This window comes from Piliocolobus tephrosceles, unplaced genomic scaffold (assembly GCF_002776525.5).
Source record: "Piliocolobus tephrosceles isolate RC106 unplaced genomic scaffold, ASM277652v3 unscaffolded_35550, whole genome shotgun sequence".
NCBI classification, from domain to species: Eukaryota; Metazoa; Chordata; class Mammalia; order Primates; family Cercopithecidae; genus Piliocolobus; species Piliocolobus tephrosceles.
This window is the reverse complement of record NW_022319366.1, coordinates 3,731-15,833: the sequence shown is the minus strand read 5'-3', so window position 1 is coordinate 15,833 and position 12,103 is coordinate 3,731. Positions and strand designations below refer to the sequence as shown.

The window sequence follows — 12,103 nt, the reverse complement described above, 5'->3', positions numbered from 1 at the left end:
CCGGCCCTGATATTCTTTCTTCATCTTTTACAGTGATTTTATCTTTTTGTTCTTGTCATCTAGAACATATATTGAGAGACGTTGTCTTTGAATATTATAAAAGTTAAAATTATCCTTTGGTCTCTTGATTTTGCTTATGGCATTTTGTTGCCATAAAAATATTTTTGCATGTATTTATCTTTTTAAAGTGGTGCATTACGTATAATGGCTTTATGCACTATATATTTTTTTAAAGGACTCTTTTTTTCTAGTATTTTTGTAGTACCAAGTTTTTTGTTTAAAAGTTTAATGCATGTTTATATTTATTTATATTTACATGTTGCATGGCATTTATTTACATACATGTTCTGTCATATTTATTTATGTTTGAATAGTGCACATTCATATTTACTTATATTTGTGAGAGATGCTGTAAAGAACCAAAATATCTTTTTTTTTTTTTTTTTTTTTTTTGAGATAGTGTCTCACCCTGTCGCCCAGGCTGGAGTACATTGGTGTGATCTCAGATCACTACAGCCTCCGCCTCCCGGGTTCAAGCAATTCTCCTGCCTCAGCCTCCTGAGTAGCTGGGATTATGGGTGCATGCCACCATGCCTGGCTGTACAGACGGTGTTTCACCATGGTGGCCAGGCTGGTCTCGAACTCGTGACCTTGTGATCCACCCATCTCGGCCTCTCAAAGTGCTGGGATTACAGGCGTGAACCACGGCGCCCGGCCCCAAAATACATTTTTAAAGATACTATCCTGTTGTTCCAGCATCTTTTATTAGTCAATCCATCTTTTCTGCACTGATTTGAAATGTTGTCTTTATCATATACTAAATTATCATGTGTACTTAGATCTATTTCTGAAATTTCTCATGTGTTCAACTGATCCCTATACTCATGCATTACTTTTAATACTTTTATACTTTTACAACATTTTAATATCTGATAGAGCTAGTTCCCCCATTAGAACTTTTACATTTCAGGCTGGGCGCGGTGGCTCACGCTTGTAATCCCAGCACTTTTGGGAGGCCGAAGCGGGCGGATCACAAGGTCAGGAGATCGAGACCACAGTGAAACCCCGTCTCTACTAAAAATACAAAAAATTAGCCGGGCACGGTGGCGGGCGCCTGTAGTCCCAGCTACTCAGGAGGCTGAGGCCGGAGAATGGGGTGAACCCGGGAGGCGGAGCTTGCAGTGAGCTGAGATCCGGTCACTCCACTCCAGCCTGGGCAACAGAGCGAGACTCTGTCTCAAAAAAAAAAAAAAAAAAGAACTTTTACATTTCAGAGATTTACTGGGTTTTCTTGCTTGTTAATTTTTTCATAAAAACTTTAGATTCGACTTGTATATTTTCCCCAAAAGTCCATAGAATTTTTATTGAGAATCTGCTAAATTTATAGATTAATTTAGGGAGAACGAACATTTTTATGATATTGAGTCATTCTCTCCAAGGATATAGTATATATTTCTTTTATCCCTCAAGATCCTTTAAACATTTTCTTTATATAAATTTTGTATATTTCTTAGTATTTCCAGGCATTTCATTTTTTTGGTTATTGTGGCTATTGTAAGTAGGGTCTTCTCCAGTATATATATTTAGAGATGGGGTCTTGCCACATTGTCCAGGCTGGACTCAAACTCGTGGGATCAAGCAATCCTCCTGCCTCAGCCTCTGGAGTAGCTGGGACTACCATGTGTGCCACCGTGCCTGGCATCTCCAGTACATCTTGTGATTAGTTGTTGTTTATTTGTGTGAAAGCTATTGTTTTCTGTATATTAACTTTATACCTAGAGACGTACTCAAATTTCCTATTATTTGTAACTTTTTTTAGTTCATTCTATTAGGTTTCTAGCAAAATTAAATCTTTTATCCATAAGAGATGACAACTTGACTCACTCCTTTCCAGTTTTTATTACTTTTGATTTATTTTTCTGTCTAATTGTTTTGGCTAAAATTTGTTCTAAAAGTTAAACAGCAATAGTAATAAAAACTATCCTTGTCTTGTCCTCGTTTTAATAGGGATGTTGCTAGCATTTTCTCATAAATCATAATGCCAACTCCTTGGATATATTTCATTATGATAAGAAAGTAAATTCATTAATTCTTATTTTATTTATTTATTTATTTATTGAAACAGAGTCTTGTTCTGTCGCCCAGGCTGGAATGCAGTGGTGTGATCTCAGCTCACTGCAGGTTCTGCCTCCCCAATTCAAGTGATTCTCGTGCCTCAGCCACTCAAGTAGCTGGGATTACTCTCTATCGACAGTGAAGATTTTTGTGTATTAACTCTCTCATTCCCCTGATGCAGGCTAACTTGAAATGCCCTCCTACTGACGGACTGGCAGTGTCCCAAGTTCCCAGCCTGCCCTGTCCCAGGGCATTTATAGTAGGGGAGGGCAATGGGGGGAGGACCCTATCTTGAATCTCCTCCCTCCTCTCCAGTCCCTTGATTGCCCCTTAGGTATTCCAATGTGTCTCCTCCGCCCCGCCCCGCAACCCCACCGTGTTCCTAATAGGAGAGCTGCTCTTGGATTCTAAAATATCATTGTGAGGGGCTGAGTCTTCTTTGTCTGTGCTTTCCCAGAACTAGCATGAAGACTCTCAAAGAGCAGATGTTCAATTCATGTTTGGTGAATGACATAATTCGGATGTTTGTCCCCTCCAAATGTCATGTTGAGATGTAATTCCCAGTGTTGGAGGTGGGGCCTGGTGGGAGGTGTTTGGACCATTAAGAAGGGTCCCTCATGGCATGGTGGTGCCCTGGCCATAGTGAGTGACTTCTCACAAGATCTGGTCATTTGAAAGCCTGTGGCACCTCCCATACCCGCTCTGCTTGGCTGTCTTCCGCCCACTGTTGCCACGTGACATGCCTGCACCTTCTTCCCCTCCTGGCATGAGAAAAAGCTCCCCAAGGCCTCCCCAGAAGCAGTTGCTGGTGCCATGCTCATACAGCCTGGTGAACCGTGAGCGAAGTCAACCTCTTTTCTTTGGAAATTACCCAGTCTCAGGTATGCCTTTAGAGCAACACAAGAACTGCCTAGCACAAGGAACAAAAGAGCCAGTGAACAAGTGTTCTCCTTTATGATGATTTAATTTCTCCAACATTCTTGAATACACATAGCAACTGTGAGTATATAGCTTTTTATTTGATCACAACAAAAGACTTAAAGAAATAAGATTTTTAAATGTCAAAGGTTGCCAATCAAGTGACACTTTTTCCCCCCATCTTCTAATCCCAACTGATGCAGTGTTTGGTTGTTTCACAGTTTAAAGCCAATCCCTATTCCATTGCTATTTCTTCTTGCGTTAGATCACAATCTAATTAGTAAAAATTTCCAATTCGTTTTACAAAATACAAGAACATCACTCTTCAATGTGATAAACAGCAATAATTTTGTGAGGCACCTAATTCGTGAACTTAGATTCTGCTTCAAAGTCAATCTCTTTCAAAGGAACACACGGTAGACACAGAAGAAAAAGAGGGAATCTACAAGTGGCTTGCAAATAACCAGAACACGAGAAAGACACATCTTGGGCTCTCTCTAGCCCCGCCTCACCCCCAAATGCTGAGATGGTGGACAGCCCTTTTCAATCTCTTAGTGAGGATTGCCTGAGACTTCACTACGGCTGAGAGGACCTGCTAGCCCTGGCCCTGGCGCTAGCCCTGGCTGCTGCTCTGGCTCTGGCTTGTTCTTCCTCCTCTCTCAGAGCCTCCTCATACTGGGACTTGTAGGTACTGGCAACGGTATCATTGAGCTTGGCCACAAACTCCAGGACTTTCATTTTGCTGGTTTCAGCATGGGCCCTGGGACCCCACAGGAACTCACAGCGTGGAGGATCACTGCTGGGCACCTGCCGGTACTCCAGGTACCCCTCTCGCACCAAATCTTTGGTGACAAGCTCCTGGGGCTCCCCATAGATGAAGTGCTTCCTACCCTTATACATCCCCAATGCATTCAGGCATTCCCACATCTCTTCCTCAGTGGCACGGTTGCCATGCATGAAGATGGTGCTCAGGAGAACCATCAGGAGGCCGCTCTGGGGAAAACCCCCGTCATCGCCCAAGCTTCCTTGATTGGGAAAGTCCAGCTTGCTGACAAGCACATAGGACTGACGGCTGGGGTCCATTTCCTTCAGGTAGAGGCCAAAGACCACCTCTATGTTCTCCGCGCTTCTCCGGAGGATCTCAGGGAAGTGCTGCTTGTACGTTCTGTTGATAACCTTCAGCATGGCTTCTCTTGTAATGGGCTCTTTCCTTACATACTTGTTGAGCAGGAACTGCACCAATTCGCCCGTCTTCCTGTTCAGTAGATCTCTTCCGGTGCTCTCAGAGGAGGACGGGCCATGGGAGGAGTTGGGACTTTCCCCCTTTTGGCCCTTGGCGCCTTCATCAGAACTTGTGAGTGACACAGCTGCAGCAGGAGAGCTGGGGTAGCTGGCTCTCTGGGACTCCCGAGGAATGCCTGCAGCGGGGAAGCTCTGGGGAGCACTCTGGCATGCAGGAGAGGAGGAGGATGGCAGCTTTTCCTTCTCTGCTGCGGTGGCTTGAGCACCCGTGAGACATCGGTCTTCACCTCGAGCCTGGCGGCGTTTTTCACGGGCACGGCGCTTACTCTCCTGACCGCGAGGCATGATGGCTGTGCTCAGGGGCAGCAGGCAAGAGGGTGCAGGAGGTGGGCACCTGGAGCAGGAGGAACAGAGGGCGTGAGTCCCTCAGTGGGGAGATATCACCTTAAGGAGGCCCCCATACAGGTGCCCTTGAGGACCCTGCTCCACAGCCCCACCTGGCTCCTGTTCTCCAGGGCAGCCTGTCCCCTGGGGAAGAAGTTACAGTGCTCCTTGCCCTGCAGCTTGCCAGCCCTGCCTGGGACCAAGATCCTCACTTCTCTGTTTCCTCTGAGGGGAAACTGAGGCATCTGGGCTTGACATCCCTGTCTGGGGCCTCAAACCTCTGACATAGGGAGGGATCCTGAGGTCCTCTTACTAATTTGGGGCCAGTGGCTCCACACTCCTCAGGGTCCTCACTATCTGAGGCCCTTCCCTTCAGGTCAAGGCCCTCACCTTCCTGAGACCCCGCCCCCACCCCAAGGGGAAAGAAAGCATGAGTCCCCTCCAGCCACCCCTGTTCATGGCCTTTTTGGACTGGTAGCAGGGTCTGGACTCTCAGAGCCTCTGATGTTCTGGGTTCGGTGGCCCTGTTAGTCCTCACTTAGGCAGGATATGGGACATGTCCCTCAGCCCACCAGATTCCTCCAGCCTCAGCCCCAGGCCCTGTCCACCCTGAGCCCCCATGGGCTAGAAGTGAGGGGCCCTGTATTCGACTCCCTCTCCCGGGGTTTCCCAGGCCTGAGAGGGAAGCCAGACTTTGTGGTGCTCCCAGATCCAGGTGAGTGCTCTCCTCAGCCTTCACTCAGAGTCTTAACCCTGACTCCCATCACTACCTGGAAAACACTCCTGTCTTAACCTGAGACTCATTCCCTCATACCAGCCCCTCCACTCTGAAATACCCCTAGGAAGTAGTGACGGTCACCTCAGCTGGCCACAGATTGCTCATCATTTCCCAAGACTGGGAGCAGCGGAGATTTTCTGTGTTGGCCCCACCGTTACACATGGGTGGTCCCCTCGGTCCTCGGGGTCCTCACCTTGACTCCTGGCAACAGCTTAACAACCTCCAGCAGCTGTCTTGAGGCTGTCCCTTTTACCCAGGCTCTTCACCTCCCTGAGATGCCCTGGGAGGAAATGCCACTCACCACGCCAACGTGCCTGGGTCTCCCAGGGGTGACGGTAGGGGTGGTGCTCTATGTGGTCTACTTCTCCCTGGGCGGAGCTCCCTCTTCTCATTCAGTGTTCTCCCCTTGGCTCCCACCAGGGACTAAGTCCCCCTTCCTATCCCGCCATGAATGGGGCCTCGCCCATTGGTGCAGAAGAGCCACTTCTCTGAGACACCACCCCAACCCCTTCAGGACACCAGGGATCACCACATGCTAATGGCTCTGCCCATGGTTTCCCAGGGCGTACAGCATTGCTGAGACTTTATGTCGTCTCCTGTGTTTTGGAGTGGTCATTTTCCTCCCTCCTCATGCAGGATTTTTTTTTTTTTACCTTCACTCCCCACAGAGCCTGGGACTCCTTTCTCTGCTGACCTGGGGCAGCCAGTCTTGCAACCAAAGCCCTCCTCTGCTGAAACCCTCTGTGCAGCCCTGTCTACTGAGGGCTCAGGATCTTCACCTTGCTACTTGACCAGTCCTGGGATTCCATCCTCAGCTCATCACAGGCAGCACCCTTCACAGCAAGGTCCTTGCTTCAATGGGACCCCAGATTTGTACATTCAGGGTAAGCCACATCCTCTCAAGGCTGTTTAGGGCCTTCAAGGCGTGACAGCTGGGGTGGGACTCTAGGGGACCCCACTCCTCTACCTCAGGGTTCTGAACTTGGCTCAGCGTGGGACCTCCAACTCTTGGGGACACGACTCAGGTTGCTTCACTGACCTAAGTCAGCCAGGTCCAAGCCCAAGCTCTCACATCCCAAAGCTGCTAAAGGGAAAAGTCAGGGCATTCCCCGTCTGGCTATGTCTGCACGGGGTCTCCCAGAGCTGACAACAGGGCAACAGAAACCTGGCTCTCGGGCTCTCCCTGGCTCTCCTGCTTTTTTCTTTTTTCTTTTTTTTCTTTGTGACAGACACGGGTCTCTCTCTGTCGTCAGGCTCATGGCGTGACCATGGCTCACTGCAGCTTCGATCTGCTAGGCTCACGCGATCCTCCCGCCTCAGCCTCCCGAGCCGCTGGGACCACAGGCGCCGGCCACCATGTCCCGCTAGTTTTTGTTCTTTTCTTTTTTGGAGAAAGAGGGTCTTGCTTTGTTGCTCAGGCTGGTCTGGAACTGCTGGGCTAAGATAATCCTCCCGCCTCAGCTTCCCAAAGCACCGGAATCACTGGTGTGCGCTACCACGCCCACCTCGTGGGCCTCCTGTGTTTAGGAGAGGTCTCCTCATCAGCATCAGGGACTGCATTTCGGTTAGGGCCTAGGTGTCCATCCCTCTGCAGAATCGGAGCCTCACCCTCACACCAAACCCTCCCCTCCCTGGTACCCTCTCAGAAATCAGCGCCACAGCCTGACTGGAGCCTCCCGCGGCTGAGGGAGGTGGGTGCCCGGGGGCGGAGGTTGGGGGACACAGGGTGGTCACCTTGGCTGCGTGCGGGTGGGCCTTTCAGTCCACGATCGTGGTCCTTACCTTGATACCCAACCAGTCCTGGGGTTCTGGTAGCCTGAGGTGGCGTCCCTCAGATGAAGGTCTTCACCTTCCGGCAGCTTCCCTGGCGGGCGGAAGTCGGAGTGAGCCACATCCAGCCAAGTCCCTGCGGGCTCTCCCGGGGCGGGGCTCCGCTTAGGGCCCCTTTTTGCATAGAAGTCCTCTCCAGTGTACTCAGTGTCCTCTCCGGGACTCCAGTGAGTGTCCAGTTCTCCTCCCTCAGCTGAACTGTGCTTTTGCCTTTAGACAGAGTCACTACCCTCGTTAGAGCATCTAAGCAGAAAAAAGGGGATCCTTAGCTGAGGTCTTTGTTATGGCTGACAAGATTAAGCATTTTTTTATTTCTGTTTTTATTTTTTGCTGATCACCATTCCCTTATGTCACTCAGGGTCCTCACCTTGATTCGAGTCAGTTTCTGGGGCTCCACTATGCACAGCTGGGGCTGCCCCCACCAGACCAAGATTCTCCCTTCCCTGAGACCCTCCAGGCTGAAATGACAGCCACCTAAACCTGACAGCTATTCCTGGGCATCCCAAGTCACAGGAGAGGTAAGGATGGGGTGGCAGGAGTGGGGATGGAATGGTGTGGCAGCGGCAGTGCGGGGAAGGGGGGATGTGAGTTGGTGGAGGTAAGAGTTTTTGTGTCTTCCTCTGTTCTAGTGTGGATGTGTGGTTTTCTAATTCCTCCCTGAAATTCCTCACCTTGACACCTGACTAGTCCTGGAACTTGATCCTCATGGGACTTGAGGCTACTCCCCTCTGATCAAGGTTCTCACCTTCCTGGGACTACAGAGTTGTAATCAGGATGAGCCAAATCCACCAATGACAAAGGCTGTCAACCAGGGCAGGACTCTATGGGACCCCACTGTTCTGGCTTGTTCCTTCCTTTATTCTTCATTTGGGGTCATCACCTTGGTATCTATCAGAAGCTCACAGTCCTTCTTCTACTGACCTGAGTTTGTCTTCCTGAAGTCTCTCATGCTCCTGAGAACGTTGAAGGATAATTGTGGAGATGCTCAGTCTCAGCCCTGCCTGTGGCCCTCTAAGTCTGAGAGCAGCCACAGGCTGGTCTCTGTTGGACCTCCAATATTCTGGGATGATGGCATCCTCAGCCCTCCTACATGGGGCTTCACATCTTGGTTCCAGTCTCATTAATTCAAGGCTTCCTGGGAAATGCCAAAATCCCTGCAATCTCTTTAACAGTTTTTCTTCCGCAGACTTTGTAGAGAATGGCTCCTTGCCCTGAAGTGATGAGAGATCAGGAAGCTGTAGCTCAAGGCAAGGGGCCCAGGACAAGTGGTGGGCGGTCAAAATAAAGCCAGTTGGTCTATTCCATTTCTTCACCAGCCAGACTTAGCCTCTGCTGTAACTTCAGTTCTAAGAGATTGGCTTTCTCCAAGGAATGGTAGGGCCACATGATTTTGTGAGTCCCTGATCTTTTCAGGTGATCTGACATCACATATGTAGATGATCATGTGGTCACTGAGTATTGTCTCTTTCTTTTCCTTATTCTTAGCTCTCATTTATTTTTGTATTCTTATTGCTCTGGCTAGGTATTCCAAACCAGTAGTTTGTACACAATATTTTTCTTCTTATTACTTGATATACAATTTGGAGTAGGGAGAAGAAAAGTGAATTAAGATACACAAGGTCTGTCTCAGGCTGAGATGAGTGTGACGGTCTGGGAATAGTTTTATTTTAAATAAGCAGTACTTGCTGGGTGTAGTGTCTCAAGCCTGTAATCCCAACACTTTGGGAGGCTGAGGTGGGTGGATCACCTGAGGTCAGGAGTTCGAGACCAGCTTGGTCAACGTGGCGAAACCCTGTCTCTACTGAAAAAATACAAAATTAGCTGGACATGGTGATGGGTGCCTGTAATCCCAGCTTCTCGGGAGGTTGAGGCAGGAGAATTGCTTGAACCCAGGAGGTGGAGGTTGCAGTGAGCCGAGATTGCGCCATTGCACTCCAGAATGGGCGATAGAGTGAGACTCCCTCTCAAGAAAAAAAAAAAAGCAATACCTGCAGATGGTTAGCAAGAAAGTTTATTTTTTTCTTTCCATGGCATTCCCCAACATGTTTCCTAATTAATATGAGCCCCTATGACAAGTTTGACCACTCACAGTGATGTACATTAAGGAGTTCTCAGAACGTTCCCCTGCCTTTGACTACAGGCCAGAGAGTCATGGTTCCTTTACTTCTTGTCTGGAGTGGGCATCATTTTTAATAATGGTGAATTGGCCGGGCACGGTGGCTCAAGCCTGTAATCCCAGCACTTTGGGAGGCCGAGACGGGCGGATCACGAGGTCAGGAGATCGAGACCATCCTGGCTAACACGGTGAAACCCCGTCTCTACTAAAAATACAAAAACTAGCCGGGCGAGGTGGCGGGAGCCTGTAGTCCCAGCTACTCCGGAGGCTGAGGCAGGAGAATGGCATAAACCCGGGAGGCAGAGCTTGCAGTGAGCTGAGATCCGGCCACTGCACCCCCGTCCGGGCGACAGAGCGAGACTCCGCCTCAAAAAAAAAAAAAAAAAAAAAAAAATAATGGTGAATTAAGTCAGTGTTAGTTGGTGCTGCTAATCTGTGCACCACGAATGACAGTTGTTTATTTGATGGTCCTATTGGGCATGACAAGTAAGGTAAATACTAATAGTTGCCTAAAAGGCAGAATTTATTAACTCTGACACTTCCCCCCTCACTTTGGCTATTCATGCTCTGGGTCTGTGGTTGTGAGAAACTGATCACATAGAACTCTACAAAGGGAATTTTGTGGTTTTCTCTAATTGGTTCAGACAATGCAATAGACATGAGGGATGGCAAGACAGAGAGAGAGAGAAATAAAGAAAGAGAGGGAGACAGAGAGAGAGAGAGGGAGGGAGGGAGAGAGAGAAAGAAGGAAAGTAGAAAGAAAGGAAGGAAGGAAGAAGAGAGAGGGGTAAGGGAAGAGAAAAGAAAAGAAAAACAAAGAAGAGATAGAAAGAGATGAAAGAGAGAGGGGTGGAGGAAGAGGAAGGAAGGAAGCAGAGAAGAAAGAAAGGAAGAAAGAAAGAAGGAGAGAACGAGAAAGAAAGAAAAGAAAAGGAGGGAGGGAGAGAAGGAAGGGAAGAAAGGGGGAGGGAAAAGAAAAGGAAGAAATGAAGGAAAGGAAGGAAGGAAGGGATGGAGGGAGGGAGAAAGGAAGGAAGAAGGAAGGAAGGAAAGAAAGCTTTATAGAGAAGAAAAGGTCCCTGGCCCTAAGAAGCTTTATTAGTCCAATGCAGGAGTCAGCAAATGACAGCTTTCAGGCCAAATCTAGTTCACTATCTGTTTTCGCAAATGCAGATTTATTAGAACACAATCACACTCACTCATTTACATGTTATCTGTGACCGCTTTCATACTACAAAGGCAGAATCTAGTAATCGTGACAGATACTGTATGTCATGCAATGCCTAAAATATTTATTCTCTGGCCCTTTACAGAAAACGTTTGTCAATTCCTGATTTAGTGGGATAGAGCAGCATTTACACAAGTAAGTATAATTCAAAGCAGGATATGATAAAAAAAAAAAAAATAGGACCCATGTAGAAAGTACTGTGTGAGTACAGGAGCATGGGAGGGCTTCATGGAGACAGAACACTGCAGCTGGGCTTTGGGGAATGGCTTGGATTCAGGCCAGCTGAGAGACAAGAGGACATTTTAGGTGAGGTGGTCCTCAACCCTGTCTGCTTATTGCAATCGCTTGGAGAGTTTTGAAATAGAGATGTCTGGGTTCCCCCTCCTTGAGATTCTGACTCTGCTGTTCAGGGGCAGGGCCTGGGCATCAGGATTTTTGTTTTTTATTTTTATTTTTTTAGACAGAGTCTTGCTCTGGAATGCAGTGGCCCGATCTCAGTTCACTGCAGCCTCTGCCTCCCAGATTCAAGTGATCCTCCCACCTCAGTCCCCAGAGTAACTGGGACTACAGGTGCGTACCACCATGCCTGACCAATGTTTGTATTTTTTTTTTACAGGGATGAGGGTTTCACCAGGTTGCTTAGGCTGGGCTCAAACTCTTAGGCTCAAGTGATCTTCCTGCCTTGGCCTCCCAAAGTGCTGGGCTTATAGGTGTGAACCACTGCACCTGGTGGGCATCAGGATTTTTAAAAACTCCACAGGTTATTCTAAGGGCAGCCCAGGTTGAAAAACACTGGGCCAAAGAAGTGTCAGGGAACAATTAGGAGCAAGGTGTGAATGGAGGGAGTCTCTGGGTGCAGAGGGAAGGGATAGTGCAGTGGGAGATAAGCCTGGGAAGTAGGGAGTCAAATCAAGGTCAGAGAAATTAGATTTTGTCCTGGGAAATGGGGACAATAACAAAATGGGGACAACGTGGGCATGACAGCAACATGATCAGAGGCATGTATGAAGAAGCATAATCTAGAAAAAAACCTAGAGAATAAAAATAAGAGCCTGTTAGGGGTTTTTTGCAAGAATTTAAGCAAAACAAGGAGCATATCTTGTTTAGGGCAGTGACGTGGTATGATTTGGCTGTGTCCCCACCCAAATCTCATCTTGAATTGTAGTTCCCATAATCCCCACGTGTCCTGGGTGATTTGTTTTTCTAAGACCACCAGAACGCGTACGAAAGAACCAGCGGGTAGGCAAGTGTAGGAGCAAAACTGCAAGTTTATTTTTGGTAACCTAAGGTGTGGAGAAGAGGTCTGTTGGCCTCCGGCAAAGAAGGCCGGCAGAGTCCCTCGGTGGGGCTCTCTGACGGAGTGCCTGCAGTCCGGACATCCCCACAGGAGTGGGGCTGGGAAGGCTGCGTGGGACAATGGCCGAGAGCGGCTTTTCTAGGAGTGGGTGGGCAATAGGCGGGGCACGGGCGTGTTGGGGGGGGGGGGGGGGGG

At 48.5% G+C, this 12,103-nt stretch overlaps 1 protein-coding gene across 1 annotated transcript; it reads right to left on the bottom strand.

The window, feature by feature from the left end:
- Window positions 1-2,453: 2,453 nt before the first annotated feature.
- LOC111531633 (melanoma-associated antigen B17) lies at window positions 2,454-7,511 on the bottom strand. Its single transcript, XM_023198923.2, has 2 exons — window positions 7,220-7,511; window positions 2,454-4,669 (listed from the first exon to the last, which is right to left on the bottom strand). The coding sequence occupies exon 2, from the start codon at window positions 4,618-4,620 to the stop codon at window positions 3,610-3,612; it is 1,011 nt and encodes a 336-aa protein (XP_023054691.2). The 5' UTR covers window positions 4,621-4,669; window positions 7,220-7,511; the 3' UTR covers window positions 2,454-3,609.
- Between the last annotated feature and the right edge of the window lie 4,592 nt (window positions 7,512-12,103).

What these genes read in the sequence shown, in the direction of transcription:
- LOC111531633 (XM_023198923.2), bottom strand. Translation starts at nt 4,620, where the DNA reads ATGCCTCGCGGTCAGGAGAGTAAGCGCCGTGCCCGTGAAAAACGCCGC.